Source organism: Fopius arisanus, unplaced genomic scaffold (genome assembly GCF_000806365.1).
Source record: "Fopius arisanus strain USDA-PBARC FA_bdor unplaced genomic scaffold, ASM80636v1 scaffold00027, whole genome shotgun sequence".
NCBI classification, from domain to species: domain Eukaryota; kingdom Metazoa; phylum Arthropoda; class Insecta; order Hymenoptera; family Braconidae; genus Fopius; species Fopius arisanus.
The window spans coordinates 1-16133 of NW_011887766.1; the positions used below are offsets into that span (position 1 = coordinate 1).

At 37.0% G+C, this 16133-nt stretch overlaps 4 protein-coding genes across 7 annotated transcripts in view; 2 read left to right on the forward strand and 2 right to left on the reverse strand.

Moving 5' to 3' along the window:
- Window positions 1-83: 83 nt before the first annotated feature.
- On the forward strand, window positions 84-5319 carry Ire1 (serine/threonine-protein kinase/endoribonuclease Ire1). Of its 2 annotated transcripts, XM_011302301.1 has the most exons (4): window positions 84-282; window positions 568-1102; window positions 1252-3031; window positions 3391-5319. In XM_011302301.1, the coding sequence occupies exons 2-4, from the start codon at window positions 1001-1003 to the stop codon at window positions 4458-4460; spliced, it is 2952 nt and encodes a 983-aa protein (XP_011300603.1). In that variant the 5' UTR covers window positions 84-282; window positions 568-1000; the 3' UTR covers window positions 4461-5319. The 2 variants fall into 2 exon arrangements, with proteins under 2 accessions (XP_011300603.1, XP_011300602.1); XM_011302300.1 differs by having other exon boundaries at window positions 84-1102.
- A 4819-nt stretch (window positions 5320-10138) lies between these two features.
- On the forward strand, window positions 10139-12842 carry LOC105265034 (transmembrane protein 8B). 2 transcript variants are annotated; one of them, XM_011302312.1, is made up of 3 exons: window positions 10139-10168; window positions 10245-10498; window positions 10567-12842. In XM_011302312.1, exons 2-3 carry the CDS (start codon window positions 10414-10416, stop codon window positions 12822-12824), a joined length of 2343 nt encoding a protein of 780 aa, XP_011300614.1. In that variant the 5' UTR covers window positions 10139-10168; window positions 10245-10413; the 3' UTR covers window positions 12825-12842. The 2 variants fall into 2 exon arrangements, with proteins under 2 accessions (XP_011300614.1, XP_011300613.1); XM_011302311.1 differs by having other exon boundaries at window positions 10141-10498.
- Window positions 12843-13168: 326 nt separating this feature from the next.
- On the reverse strand, window positions 13169-14197 carry LOC105265033 (uncharacterized). 2 transcript variants are annotated; one of them, XM_011302310.1, is made up of 3 exons: window positions 13638-14197; window positions 13449-13527; window positions 13169-13376 (listed from the first exon to the last, which is right to left on the reverse strand). In XM_011302310.1, exons 1-3 carry the CDS (start codon window positions 14053-14055, stop codon window positions 13178-13180), a joined length of 696 nt encoding a protein of 231 aa, XP_011300612.1. In that variant the 5' UTR covers window positions 14056-14197; the 3' UTR covers window positions 13169-13177. The 2 variants fall into 2 exon arrangements, with proteins under 2 accessions (XP_011300612.1, XP_011300611.1); XM_011302309.1 differs by having other exon boundaries at window positions 13449-13584.
- Window positions 14198-14386: 189 nt separating this feature from the next.
- LOC105265142 (dynein-1-beta heavy chain, flagellar inner arm I1 complex) overlaps window positions 14387-16133 on the reverse strand; it is a 2749-nt gene continuing 1002 nt past the window's right edge. Inside the window, exons 2-5 of the mRNA XM_011302487.1 lie at window positions 15719-16001; window positions 14815-15636; window positions 14538-14701; window positions 14387-14436 (exon numbers count right to left, since the gene is read on the reverse strand). Of these exons, the coding sequence (XP_011300789.1) occupies window positions 14387-14436; window positions 14538-14701; window positions 14815-15636; window positions 15719-16001 (1319 nt within the window). The remainder of the gene's footprint in view (window positions 14437-14537; window positions 14702-14814; window positions 15637-15718; window positions 16002-16133) is intronic.

Consider the following 16133-nt stretch of genomic DNA (forward strand, 5'->3'; position numbering starts at 1 on the left):
TGTGGCGCCCTCCCTCTTATGGGGTCGGATACTACGATGCCGTTGGGGTCACTCAAACCCCCAAAACTGAGTCTCTACTTTGGTCAATCCTCTTTGATCCGGGCCTTAATAAAAATTGGAGTGTTGTGAGGAGTTACCGCTCCATTTTAGAAAATTATTCTAATAATTGAGTTATTTGTTTTAGCTTGAGTGTCAACGTTCCAAAGCTTCTCTTTGGCCCTGGCAGCTTCTCCTATAATCCCTGGTTTTGATAAGTCCATTCGATCGATTCACATATTCATGGTAAATTCGGCCTTGGCTAACCATTTTATCAGCTGTGTTTATTGTAAAGACGATGTATACATCATGTCAACTAATATTCTAAGAACACTACGCTTATTTTATACTTAACCGCAACGTTACAACTGCTTATTGGTCAAGCAACTGATTGGGAGACATTAATGTGCACCCATAAAAAATTAATATTTCTACTATTTGACGGGTAACCTTGAATTGTCTTTGAAAAATATATTTTTGTTATGTTTGGTGGATTAAAATTGTTGTGAAAACTTGTGTGTTGGTGAAAAGTTACTATTACAGATTATACAAATCCAGTTTCAAACTACTACACTGTGCCATTAGCATACGCCATGGTGCAATGTTTTGCACAATTGCCAGTCTTTTGAATTTAATGCTCATACGGAATTTGATTTATCGAGCTTATATGACTGATGATAAAAAGCATCGACATTGTCCAAAAAATTCAACCCATTCTGCGACTTTCCTGTAGTGCCACTTTGAGTGATTAGAGATTTGCTCACGAATGGAAAACAATGGGATAAGCGAATGACGCAATACTTCAGATTTTTGGATTACTTGAGATCCACATGGACGACAGAAGATTCAGTTGGTCAAAGTCAGATGTTTACGGTCACCAGCTGAATAGAATGATCCAGAATGACAGTTGGCGTAATTTTAGAATACCTGGCTGAAATCTAACATAATTATAGTCGCTGGACAAATGGAGAGAATGTCGATATCAAAAATAATGAGGACCATGCATAATATATTGTTTTTATTTATCATCCTCGGATCTTCGGTTTTAACTCTGCAAGAGAATGGGGTAAGCTCTTGTGGAAAATTTAAGGAGGAATAAAAAATAATTCTTCCACTTTAACTTTATGACTTTCCAGTCTCGAAAATAATTTCCGACTAATCTGTCATATTCGTTCAATCAATTGCTGGGTAATGAATATAATTTTTTCTTTTTAGGACCGAAGTACAGGACTCATTCCCGAAGGAGATGACCCGCTGCTCTTAATTGCCACTCTTAGTGGCTCCTTCATGGGTGTCGGCCAAAGAACAGGAGAAATTCGTTGGAGCCACGACAATGAGCCCGTGGTCAAGGTCCCCTATGATGTATCCGAGAGATTATCTCCAATGTTTCTCCCCGATCCTAAGGACGGTTCGCTGTACCTTTATGGAGTTGAATTCGATGTCTTGAAAAAGCTCCCATTCACAATTCCCCAATTAGTTGCCAATAGTCCCTGTCGAAGTAGCGATGGAATTCTCTACACCGGTCGTAAAATCGATACTTGGTTCAGCATAGATCCAGTAAGTGGAAAACGAAAGCAATTTCTAGGGTTTGAAGAAGCTGATAGTACCTGTCCGTTGGACATTCAGGATGCAATTTTCGTTGGACGTACAGAGTACAATATAATAATGATTGACAGCAAGCAAAAAGACCGAAGGTGGAACATAACGTTTTACGACTATTCAGCATCAAAAATCGACGATGCATCGGACGATTATGATCTTGTACACTTTACAACGAGCTCTACTGGTAGAGTTGTTACGTTGGATCGAAGGCAAGGAATGGTCCTTTGGGAGTTAGATCTCAACAGTCCAGTAATTGGTATATATACTATGAGTAAAGATGGTTTAGTAACCATTCCCTTCACCAGTGTGGCTCAAGGGACCCTCGATAATCTCCTTCAGAGGTTCAGCTCCAAACCCAGTGATATACAATTATTTCCAACGTTGTATATTGGAGAACACCTCCACGGACTTTACGCTCTACCGTCCCTAGTTGATTCTTCTACAGCCACAATCTCCAGCAACAGTCGGCACCTCCTCCTCGAGGGCCCAAATATCCTTCCTCAAATTGGACAAAATGATAATAGCATTTCTCCCGAAGAGAGCTTTACAGGTGGTAATGAGCAATCCGGGAATAAGTTCCTGGATGAATTTTCTCAAGAGAATGATATAATTGTTCTTGGACATTATAAAGCACCCGCAGAATATAAACCACAGATTCAGCCCTTACAGATTACTGGACCATCTGATCCGATAATTCGGACGGAAGAAAAAGGCAACATTTCGACGAAAATTACAATTATCGTGCAGGGTCTTGATGAACTTGGCAATAGTACGGATTATAGAGAATGGAGGAAAATATTTATTGTAGCATACAATGGTACGAAGAAGTGGCTGAATCAGCAGGAAAATAAAGGGTTGAAGCTAGCGCTCATTATTCTTGTTGGATGTGTAATTACGATGTTTTGGTACTTGAATGCTCAGTTTAAGGAGTTCCAGCAGTTATCTCAGGGCTCCAGAGAAAACAGCAGAACTAACAGCACTGGAGGGAGAAGTGGGATAACGACGGTACCTGAAGAAATTGGAGAAGGCGCAGTAAAAGTGGGGAAGATTGTATTTCATATCGATAAAGTTTTGGGAAAGGGGTGTGAAGGAACTTTTGTCTACAAAGGAGAATTCGATGGACGGTCTGTTGCCGTGAAACGACTACTGCCCGATTGCTTCACATTTGCTGACAGGGAAGTGGCACTCTTGAGAGAATCCGATGCTCACGCTAACGTCGTTAGATATTTTTGCACCGAGCAGGATAGGATGTTCAGATATATAGCACTGGAACTGGCTGAAGCAACACTGCAGGATTATGTTGTCGGGAATTATGATAGGCAATCCATTTCTGTCAAGAATATTTTACTTCAATCAACTTCTGGACTCGCTCATCTACATTCTCTTGATATTGGTGAGTCATCTTATTGAAGTGAATATTATAGAACTAAATAACTAAATCTTTCCATCCCCCATACTCATCAAACCGTTATATCAGAAACCGTTGGATACCCCATCATGAATCAAGAGTCGTTCAATGCTTTATCTTATTATTTCTTCAGATTTCATTAATGCTAAATTTCAAAATGTTCGCCCACAATATATTTGAGTTGGTCATAGTGAAACACTTAATTTTCTGGGCATATGGATATATAATGTTACATATTTTATGACTGATGCGAGAAAGATTCGCACAACTTCGTAAATCCTTTTTAAATGCACCGCGAATTTGATGAAATACTGAATTTGTACGATGAATTTGTACTTGGATAGTTCACAGAGACATAAAACCGCAGAACGTATTGCTGTCATCTCCAGGAGCACGGGGCGAGATACGCGCCATGATATCTGACTTCGGTCTCTGCAAGAAATTACAATTAGGACGTATGTCATTTTCCCGTCGATCAGGAGTGACTGGTACCGATGGTTGGATAGCCCCCGAGATGCTGAACGGTGAACGAACAACGTGCGCCGTCGATATTTTTTCCCTCGGCTGTGTCTTCTACTATGTTTTATCAAATGGAAAACACCCATTCGGTGATACACTCCGCAGGCAAGCAAACATTCTGTGTGGAGAAAGTGACTTATCCTTTCTCCACGATGTTCACGATCATAACAAAGAACTAGCTCTAGTTCTAATCAGAGCAATGATTGACAGTGATCCCACCAGTCGACCTCCAGCTGTTGCGGTTGAGCGTTTTCCTTTTTTCTGGAACTCGGCGAGAATTCTTAATTTTTTCCAGGACATAAGTGACAGAGTGGAAAAGGACGAGCCAAACAGTCCAGCCCTCCTGTCTCTGGAAGCTGGAGGGAGTCAAGTCGTTTATTCTGACTGGAGACAGCGTATAGACCTTGAAGTCGCTAATGACTTGAGAAAGTACAGAAGTTACAAAGGTCAGAGTGTGAGAGATCTTCTGCGAGCACTGAGAAATAAAAAACATCACTACAGAGAATTAACTGCAGAGGCTCAAGCAAGCCTAGGCGACATCCCAGAAAAATTTACAGAATATTGGTTATTGAGGTTCCCCTCTCTTCTCAGCCACAGTTGGTGTGCAATGCAAAGGTTTAGGAAAGAACCCACTCTTCAGGATTATTACGATCCCGAGTACGAATACACAACGTATTCCGCTTATGAGCAGGTAGTTAATGTGCCAAGAAGAGTGAGTAGTGAGGATGCCCTTTCAGAGCATGATTCGCCCACTTCTAGAACTCCAAATTGGAGATTCAGAAATGGTGACGATTGGAGTCCTAATCGATCCCGGTTTAGATCATATAAGAGGAAGAATCAAGAGAGAAAGAAAAACGAGGGGGCCTTAATCTGGACATTACCATCTGCCAGTTGAGTTTTATCGTTTTCCTTTCGTTTTGCATTGTCAAGGTATTTCTGCGACAATAACTTGTGATATTTCTTATGGTCAATGACATAACCTACTGGTCATTATGTACAATATAGGAGTAGATGTGAATGTCCATTCTTTTTTATCACTTTAGCATTCGAAAAGGGTTGGTTTCATTGGAAATACTCCAATCCCTTAATTTTTTTCTTTCAAGTTTAATTAGTTTTTCCATTTCGTACAGAATATATTTAATTGTATCGGAATAAAATGTATGTATACATATGTATTAGTTTATCGCAAGTATCGAGGCAATGGGCACAGACACGTTTATATTATAAATAGAATATTCAATTTGATATAACTGAAGTTTAAGTGACAAATTGATTGAATGCAGATAATATTATGTGAATACTATATTTCTGTATACTTTACACGATTTTATTGATGGTGTTTCACTGAGAGTGAGTGAAATAAATTATGATAAAAAATTAATCAAAAATGTCTAAACAATGCACATTGCAATTTGTATTTTTTTATCACACAATATTGGTAGTTATGCAGAAAAAATTCAAGTTTTCTTAAGAAAGAGAAACAGAATCGCAAAAACCTCCAATTAAGGTCCTTCTATTTAGAAGTTGAAAGAAATTAGTACGATGTATAGTTATTCAAATACCGTACCTCTAATTATTGTCGCATGATTATCACATATCCCATTAAAACTTCAAACCATAAATTAGTTCCATCCAAGAATTCGCATCGGTTGAACTTTGAGTTCTCGATAAAACTGAAGCACCCCTAATTAAACTGCGACAAAATCTGCAGATTTTTTTATAAAATTTTATCAATTATTTTTATATACACATGTGTAACAATATATTTGTTATATATCGATACAAATCCACCGTATATCTTTATATTTTATACTTTATATTTTTTTTAACATTTTTTAAAATATTTTGGCATCTGCCAAAAGCTCATAAATAATTAATCGTCTCGTACATTTCATATTCGACCCTTATAAAATATATTATTTTCCAACAGGTGTAAAATTACCTGTACTATTGAAAGTACGTGGGCTGATATATTTTTCACAGCAAGGTGGAGGGCATTTTGTGTCACTGGACGTGAAAAATTATTTAACAAAGAGAAAACGAACTCGTAAAATTCATTGCTTGGAAGCATGCATTTTACTTCTATGCTTAAAACTAAATTTATATTTCTTTACATCATTATATAGCTGGAGGAGTTCGCACGATATCCCCGTAGGTGTACGCCTTCCCTTGTTCATCTACTCCTGGGGGGTAGAAGTATAGAAACTGATGCCGCAGTCTGTGCGATGGTCACAGACATCGTACAGTCGTAGATCGCGTGTCACAAAACGAGTAGATACCCCGTTTTCTCTTGCCGCGACGGCAGTCAATACACATTTTTTTATTTCTCATCGTTCGTTCAACCGCAGACAAATGTATTAGAAAAAAATGTTTTCACATTTTCAATTTTTCGTTTTTTTGTCACCATTATCAATGTCTTCCATAATTTAGAAAGTGTTCAGACTAACAAATAATCTCTTTAATATACTAATAACATCTTAATGAAAATGAACGATTAACGTCGACGAAAAAATGTGAATATCAATCATAAAATAATGAACAGTTATGTTGTGAAATTCAATGAATTTTGTGGAAATGATTGATTGAATTTGGTGATGTCACCCATCTGGTCATCTTCTGAGCGTCCAATATCAGTGAGAACAGTTTGGGTGGATGGAGTGCGTCATGCAATATTAACACCTGATGATCCAGTTCTCTCATTACAAACCCGTCAACGACCCTTTACGTCAACCTTACCCACCAAATCAAAATCTCCATCGGTCAAGTATATGTGCAGTGAGTCCGTACGAAATTCAGAGAGTCTAGACAGTTGTTTCGTAAACTTCCATGTGGTTGTAAACAAAAAAGACGTAGAAGAGCAGAGAAAAGTTGTAGCTCGACGACAATCGGCGCCAATAAATCCCATTGAAGTAGTGAAGCCATTAGACCTAGAGCTGAATGGAATTTTAAAAATCCGAAATAGTAACACTGCAAGCAATGATAACGAAAACGACTCTGGAAGCAACGCTACAGAGACATCAATAAATAATAATACTGACTCTAATTACAATCACATTGAAGACTTGTCTGCTAATTGTGTCACGATTGTAGAGGATTGTGATAATGATCATGGCATTAAGAGGATCAGCTCCAATACATTGTCAGATCGAGTGCTCCATTGGTTGAATATGTCTGGATGCGTAAAAACTGGTGAAAAAAAGGAAATGCATACTATAAATTATATAAAAAATAGAAAGTCTCTAGTTAGAGCGAAGGTTTGCTCGTTTCGAAGACAAAATTCAGGTGTTTCTCGAGACCTAGTTACAATTCAACATTACAAATTATCGATGAAGAAGCCGGAGTATTCAATCCCAGATTTTAATAGCGGGAATGAAAATTCTATGGATAAACAGCCTTTTGACGTTTCCCAAGGGAAGAAGAGTGATTTCAAGTATCGTAATTTGTCTCTAAATAACCAATCGGTATGGTCACCCATTGTCAGACCACAACTGCATATTTTTATGCCGGATCTAATCTCGAGTGGAGAGAGTACGTCTTCCCTGGACACTTTGGTACAAGATGAGTCGTCACAACACAGTGAAGTCAATTAAACGGAACATTATTACTCTTCCATTTAACTAGTGATTAATGATTATTAATTAATTGGATCCAATTAGCATTGAGTTATAGAGATAGATATCAGAACCATTATGTCCTTCCAATTATTAAAAAAACAAATGAGTAATAATAGTGTTGAAGAGATTCATATAGTGATTGTCGTTGATTAATAACACGGGGAAAAATATTCAATAAAAATTACGGAATGATCTGAATCAAATTTGCAAATTCCGCAAAAAACTTCGGCATCCGTATTTCGCTCTGGAATTACAGAAAAAATAGGCTATTTTTAGTGACTATTTCTCTTCATGGATTCGCTTTCGAATAAATGGATCTTGAATAGTCTATAATATCCTTTTTTGTTAAAATTTTTTGTTACTATTGATTGCAATTTTATCGAAAAAACTGTGTTCCATCAGAATAGCCATGCAGGACATTGAAATAAATAAATAAAATGGAGATGAATACATTTATTATAGAATGGATTTCTGTAAATGTTTATTAGAGTATGAATATAGCGAATTCTGATCTTAATTATATTTAAAACGGGCCAGTCTTAAACTCTTTTCTCACTTGATTAACAGAGTATTATAATTAATTTTCCAAGTCATAATTGAATTAATTTAAAATGAATAGAAATTCCAAAATAATGGTAGAAAAATACTTTTTTGGTGGGACAATGTTCCAAAAAAATATTTAAACATAAATAATTCAATTTCATCCATTCTGTATTAAAAGTTTTTTTGAATCACGATGAAATTGATGGTGCTGATAATTTTTCAGTTTATCAGGGAGAAGATGGAAAAAGATTTATTTCATTTTATCTTTTTGTTTTCTATCTTGTCATCGGTATAATCCACCTTCACCGACACTAACCAAAATCGTCAGTTCGATTAACTTAAAATTGATTCGTGCCGGGGTCTACCAAGAGGTCGAGGTATCGAGATCGGATTTATTGGATTCGGCAAGAAGCCGAGTGCCAATGGGTGCTGAGCATCGTAATCGATTGCACGATTGACGATAGAGCAAACATTATAGCGTGTCAGAGCCATTTGAAAATTGCAATGTCTCTGAGTTTGAAATTGCGTGTGGCTTATGGCAAATGAGTCTGGAGATTTGCTTTAACGTCTCGTGGGTGACGTATTTTCAAGCATAGTTTGTTATATTAACGACTGCAGAATGTCATATTGACACACAAGCCGTATCATAATTGAGGTAAAAAATGCTGAGAGCTCTTGCGTAGTTTTCTTGTCAATTGAAATTTAATTTTTCATATCATTAGATAAAGGGCGCCGATGTACTTATCACAAGGTTCTAAAGTTAAGTAGAATGATCATCACAGGTGACCAATCACAATTTACATCGTATAACTTTCAGAATAAAGTATAAAATCTGGTTTTTATCATTTTTGGAAGTGACTCACCTTTTTGAGTAATTCAAATTCGAATATGTGGAAGCGTATTTGAAAGATTATAAGATATCGTTTATGCATTATTTTATACTTCAAAGTATCGCAAATTAAAGATTGATAAACGTTATTTAACGATTAGTTTTACATGATTTAATTTCTTCCGCGAGAAGAAGAAAGAAACTCTACTCTATGCTTTTTTAGTTCGGTACAATTGTTCAATGATTTCTATATATTTATACGAAATAAAGTCTGTATTCAATTAATTATTTGTATTTTATCAGTTCCGCTTACGACTAAATCCTGTGTACCATCTTGTAATTAAAGTGAAGATGACAAATTTGATATTCATTATCTGGTGTGTATATAATACATGGGAATTTTCATTTTCTCAGAATCTTCGAGGCGGAACAAGTATATTTAGAGGGAGATAAATAAAATGTAAGATGGTGCAAGTAAACCTTACATGTGCATGTATGTTTTTGTTATTTATAAAAAAATACGTTATGTGTGAAAATATAAATATAAAAATTGACGTTCTCTATTTAAAGGAGGACATTGTTAATGAACATTCAGTTAATTTCGATGTCACAGTTTAATATCATTTCATTCGATTCATTCCCATTCGAACTCATGCAAATTCATTTGTTCAGATTTTATTTCAACCTGTAAAATTGCTGTTCAATCAGGTGATTATTCCGTATAGATGCCAGTACTTTCCGAAATGGGTAGCGCCGAGTGGGAAGCAAATTGTAACTTTAGGCAAATGGAAATCAACTGACTGCAATCTCAAGGATTTCGTGCTGTGGGGTACTTAGTCATAGTAACGTATAGCTTACTATAAATGGGTAATGCATTTTGGGCTGTTAATCACTTTGGCGAAAGCTGTGCGAAACAAATCAGCAAAACACTGACAGTCTGCACGTACTCTGGAATTGTAGAATTTCGAAAGTTTAATGTCGTTTCTTTTATTTCGGTAGATATTCAGGTGCAGTTACAGAAACTTTAGAATACTTGACACCGAGTTTCCTTCAAACTTAGAGGAGATGAGCTCTATAAATTCCAGAGCACGTCGGACGTGTAATAACCATAACTCGATTTTTGCAGTAATTTAGTAAACATAACAATTTTTATTAGGAGATTAGGAGGAATGGATTTCTAACGCATAGGGTAACGGATTCAGAATTAAATTCTTGATCGATCGACGTTGGCTTTATTCTTTCACCTCGATTCGGGAAAAAGCCCGGAATTTTCAAACAAGGAAAATTCACCCGCAATTGTACCGCAATTTATAAATGTAATGGTCCATCACTAATTGGGATTAAGAAATGAAACCAGTGTCATTGATTCAGAATTAATTTCTTGATCGATCACCGTCAGTTTATTTTTTTCATCGGAATTAGTCGGGGAAAATACATTTTCAAATCTACGGAGGATTGCTTGGCATTTTTCAAAAGCCCTCGTCAATGGCCTTAGAACTCACTTTACGACTTGCCTCACTATTATCGACACTCAGCGTCATACCCTACCTTATCAACATAGCCGACCCCGCGCCCTGTCGTATCCACATTCGCAGCCTCAGAAAATTATTGACACCAGTAAACAAACTAAGTCTTTATATTATACTTTATTTTAACCAAGTTCGTTGTTTACTCAAAGCCAGTATTTCCTTAGCGTTTCTCACAGGATATATTGTGATGACACCACGCCTTTAACATTATGAGTACGTCCATTTACTCTTGTGACATATTACTCAAAGAATACATTACTATTTAGAATTAAAAACCGTATTTGTCCATTCATGACTTTTAACGAATGGAGGGTATTTTTTCACATATAAATTATGACTTCCGTCATGTTGAAGAGTACGAGTATCAATGGTCTTTATGTTTGGCTGAAAATTATTCTGCATTTATTAGTTCTCCAAGGTTTGTACAATCTACGTTGAGAGTTTTTAAGAAGAAAAAAATAATACGAGGAAAATGAAAAATTTCAGGATACTATCAATTCGTACCAGAGACTAGTCAAGAGGCCTCCCTCCACGTCTTCAAGACCTACAATGATGTTGCTACATTTCATTACACAGTTCCTAAAGAGGTGCATCGTGCTACCTGGCAGTTTGCAGCTTTCATGGATGGTAGCCACTGCATCCCCAGAGAGGTGAACATATACTTGCAATGGGGAAGTTATCCAATAATTTCTGCCGATAATGCCTCGTTCCCCCCTGCCATGAATCCAGAGAGAAATGGCACAATTGTTATAAAAACATGGACAACACACGAGGCTGAAACAACAGTAGTGTTGCCAGTAAATGGTCCAGAGCCTGGGGATTGGTTTGTAGGTGCTTACATGACTTACTGGGATGAGAAAGTACAGCAGCAAGGGCTGGGATACAAATGCCATTACAGTATTGGATCGGTGGCTCTCTGGCAGCAGGTAAATGGCATCCAGAATATCCCCATTACACAGGAATCCATCATGAGAACAACCCAGCCCTCCACTTATTACAAAATTTTTATTCCCTCGGGCACGTGGAGCTTCAACATTACTATCTGGGGATGTAAATTCTTATTACGATCTGGTAATACACCTTCCAATTTATGTATCAAGGATTTAGTAGTTCAGGGACGTGTCCTACCTGTTCTCGATCACACGAGGATCTCGATAAAACTTACTGCCAATGAAACTTATACTTTTGAAGAAGTCACACCTTTTGAGGATACTTATTATTATTTACTAGTGGCTTCTAATAGTATAGTAAGTTTCAAGATCAAAGTTTCAATCTTTGAATGTCCAGTACAAATTACTGAAAGTACCTTAACCCGTCGGTGGGTATCAATGCTCACTACAACTCAAAAGCTTGGTTCCCCAGAATTTCACCAAAATTCGGTGACATTTGAAGGCTCAGAGAATGTATCAAGTGATCAGTGTGCTCGGCGTTTTCAATTGATACGTGTTAAAGAGCTTCCAACATTTTCTGGCGTTTACTTGCTACAAGGGAGAGAGTGGCTGACTCCATGGATCATGCTGACAGACGCTAGTCCAGTCATTGCTCAATTTGATATTCTCCCATTGATTGATATCGGTGGATCATTAGGGATTGGCGTTCACTTGGAAATTGACAGAGCATTTATGAATCAAACAGTAGTGATGTCCGTCTGCATCAGGAGGGGGCAGATGCCATTGAGAAGAAAAGGAGAGATTGTTTGTGACGATGACAGGATGGCAATGAGACTTAACACTAATGGTAAACACGACGGGAATTTGTTGATACCGTATCCACAGCCTGGCACGTGGTATATCGGTCTGGAAGCAAGATGTTTCAATAATGGGAAGTTATCAAAATGTGCAATAGGAGAGATTTTAGTATCTCTTGACATCAGAACTCATCGCTGTTCTTTCCCTGGTTCCCATCCGTGTGGGCATTATGGTGTTTGCCAAGAGGTTCATCGCAATTTTATCCATTTCACGACATGCAACTGCTTCGGTGGCTACAGAGGCTGGGGCTGCACAGACTCAACAAATGTCTATCAACAACCGACACAAGTACTATCGTCTGTAATGCTTATTGTCAGTAATTTGTCATTCATTCCTGCGATTTATTTAGCCGTGAAACGCAGACTCTATGCCGAAGCTTTAGTTTATTTAGCCACGATGGTGTTCTCAGCACTCTATCATGCCTGTGATCAGAAATCCATGACCTACTGCATTGCAAAATATCAAGTTCTGCAGTTCAGTGATTTTTTTAGCAGTATTCTCGCATTCTGGGTGACACTCATCGCGATGGCAGAGTTACCAGTGCAATTTATTTCCGTTTGCCATATGTTGGGGGTTTTTATTATTTCGTTTGGGGTTGAAGCCGATAGAACAAGTTTAACTGGAATTTTGGTGCCTTTCATTTCTGGGGCTACGATACCCATTGGAGCCCATTCATATCGATGTTATAAGACTAAAGTTTGGAGAAGACCTAATGGAGTTGTTAAATTATCCATTGGGCTGTTGTTGGCCACCATTGGTCTCATTTTATTCTTAATGATTGAGACCGAAGCTAATTATCAATATATTCACAGTTTATGGCATATAATTATTGCCTTTTCATTGGTATTTTTGTTACCAGCACAAGCTATCAAACCTGTTAATTTTAATGCAAAAGAGCCAAGTGATTCTGATAGGGGATTAATTAATCCTACAGCATCCGAAAGCCCGGTTTTTACTATTCTCCCTAAACAAGTTGGTGTATCCATCGAGAATTGATTTATTATTATTGTTATTATTATTACGATTATGTCGATACCAGATTTTAAATATTCTATTTGGATTTCTGATGGAATTTTTTTCCTATCGGAATCTTGAATGTGCCAAAATGGAGACTTATTATAGTAGCAGGAAATCGAACAATGCTTTTACCACTTAATATGCCAAAGCATCGATACTCTCGATATTTTTCGTCCAGAGTTTTTAATAGTTCTATGACATAATTGTAATTGAGACAAGAGTTTTTACGAATACGGAGATGCAATAATTAGACTAGATATAAATGTATTGTATTTTATTATCATCTACATGTCATTATTTTTATTACAAGTGAATTACTCGAACGTGATTGATCAAGTGTTATCGTCGGTCTGTATTCTCTCCAACGCAAGCTCGGAGGCAATAAATTTACTCAATTCAACAAAAAGCAGGTCTTTTAAATTTTCACATTCCGTTGATACGCGAATTTTCAGGCTCTGAGTATTCAACAGCACGAAGTTAATTCTGATTGCATTTTCCAAATTATGTGCCATCTCCAGGATTTCTTCGCACCTGGAATTAATAAAATAATATTATTTAGCTTTAATACTCGGAGAAATAGAGAAAATTTTTATCTTCTAATACCATTGAATTGCAGATTCCAATTCTTCTCGTTCTTCATGTGCAAATGATTTGACAGTGTCATGAATTATTGAAATACGCTCTGCAATTGAAATTGCTATTATAAACTCCTCGATATCTTTTAGTCCAGACGTTATCGCTAAAATATAAATTGGATTACGAAGAGTTTCTCATATTATATGCAAGTATTACCTATTTTCACTCGGCTCGCTAAATCTTCTACGGCTTCATTGAAATGCACGAAATTATCATTGGTTTCTGAGAGCTTTCCGAATTTCAAAATCCTTATAAATTCGTCAGTTGAATAAATATATTGAGTAGGTATTGCAACAATGCTATTCAACGCTGCATCAATTTCCTTTATGTCAGGGTTGAACGTCACGAAATAATCGGGAGATAGGTCAACTTCGACATGAAGCAAAGGTTTTCCACGAAAAAATTGTAAAATTGATAACATGGTTCCTCTCATATTCCTCACAAGGGATTCTTCAAAATTCTTTATAACTTCACCAACGTACGTTGTCCAGTGTCTAGTGGGAGTCTCTCCATATTTAGTTTTACGATGCAGCACATATAAATCAGAGAGTATAGATTCACTTTCCTCTCTCATTAAAAGCAAGTTTTTATTCTTGATCGATTCGAGATATTCTCGAAATTCATCCAGAGTGTAAGTAATATTACTTGTGCCTTCTACAAGTAGAAACTTTGCGATAGCTTCACAAGAATAACGAATACGAGCATCTGCAGCTTTATACACCTCCACGACGTCTTTAAATAGGAGAACAGTTTTCAACCACTCGGCATAAATTTTATCAATATTCTCCACCGCCCATGTGCATTTCGGGAGTGCAAGAGTAATTGAATGTTCTACCTCATTTAATGCATTCTCCAATAATAGTCGTTCCTTCTTCGCCACTCTTCTTATAATTGAATTATAGAGATCACATAAGCATTGGATTTTTACGTATCTCGACTTCACTGGCTGCCATTTCTGGAGGAATTTCAAGCTCATTAATTTCGAATCGTATTTTAGAAGCTTCCATTCGCTTATTTCTCGCATATTCTGGAGATATGACTCGTCCATGTTTATACCAAGCAAATCTTCATTGGGCGAATTTAGAAATTTGACAACAGATTCTTTCAAGATATTACGAATCTCTACATCAGTTTGAACATCTTTCTCCCACAGTGAGAAGAAGAACTTTTCCTTTTCGGTAAGAGCGCTCTGAATTAGCTTATATTCCTTAATAATACGTCTGTAATAAAATTATATTCATAATATCATTCATAGTGAAGAAAAAAGAAGCAAGAGAAGAATATCAGGAAATAATCTTCAATACACTGAACAGCGCTTGCATGGTCCACTTACAGCTGAATATTACTGTCTCCCAGCCAATCGGAAGCATTAATCATGATATTGAATTGATTATTTATATAATCGGCCTTAATTCTTATTAGCATTGCCGACCTAATACTGCGCTTTGTTACCATATCATCCAGAACATCTTTTTCTCGGATGTCGATGGCTTTTAATTCGCTATCGAAAATTTTCCACGCTGCTGTCCAATAGTTTCGAATGGTCTCTCGCAAATTTCGTCTTGTCACAAATCTCTTCATGGCGTATAAGGCTCCTATACCCTCCTCTATATTCTGAACGTCTTCGAATATCTCTTGGATAAGATTTTTCACCATATTGTCTATACTCTGAATTCTTTTGTTGAGTGATACAATGCGATCCAGCCAGACTGTCGTGGTGACGTCCAGAATAAAATAGCGAATTTCCTTCACTTCTTCTAAGATTTCGGTAAAAGATTCTTCAATTTTTTTATACTGCAATTCGTGCTCCATTCCTCTAGCTCCGCCAATCATCTTTACCTCCTCGGAGGTATCGTACACAAATCTAGCTTCTGAAAATTCGATGAGGTCTTGACATCTTTGAATAAAAATATTCACGTGACAAAATGCTGTTGTCTTGTTGATTTTTGAGATGACTGCAGTGTCCGATTGTGCGTCCATTCGCGATATTCTGTCAAATATTCGGAGAAATGTTTGGCAACAGTTTATCGAATTCTCCAGCATTCTCTTTCCTTCACTCGCATCGCCACTTAGTATTGCATCTAAATTTATGTAGTTTTTGCATTGCTCGATTATTTGGGTGCCGAGGGCTCGGCATAAAGTGTCTATCTTATCTCTGAAGATAAATGTAAACAATAGAAATCAGTATTTTTAGTTATGCTTATGTCCAAAGGAGTTTTTGCAAATTTTGTACTAACTCGCTGGTGTAGAATTTCGATTCTAAACCCACGAAACGAATTTGATGGAGTATTTTCGTTGAATATTCCTCAATTCCACTGGGAACATCGAAACTAACACAGTTGTCAACGAATAAATTCAAATACATGACATTAGAACTTGCTTCTGCTACCAGTTCCTCCACTTCTTCTGTCAGAGAGTGGAATTGTTCGACGCTTGATGAATTCACTTCTTTCAGCATTTTCACGATTGTTAGCACAGGATTACTCTTCAGCTGGTGATGAAGACAACTTAAATTTTCAACTGCAGAAGGGAATAGACTATTTAATGCAGAAATATAAAATGAGAACACAAAAAATTGTGGCAAAGGAGTGGATCCTCAATTACATCGATAATTCCAAAACTCTATTTCGCTCATGATACTTCCACACGTGG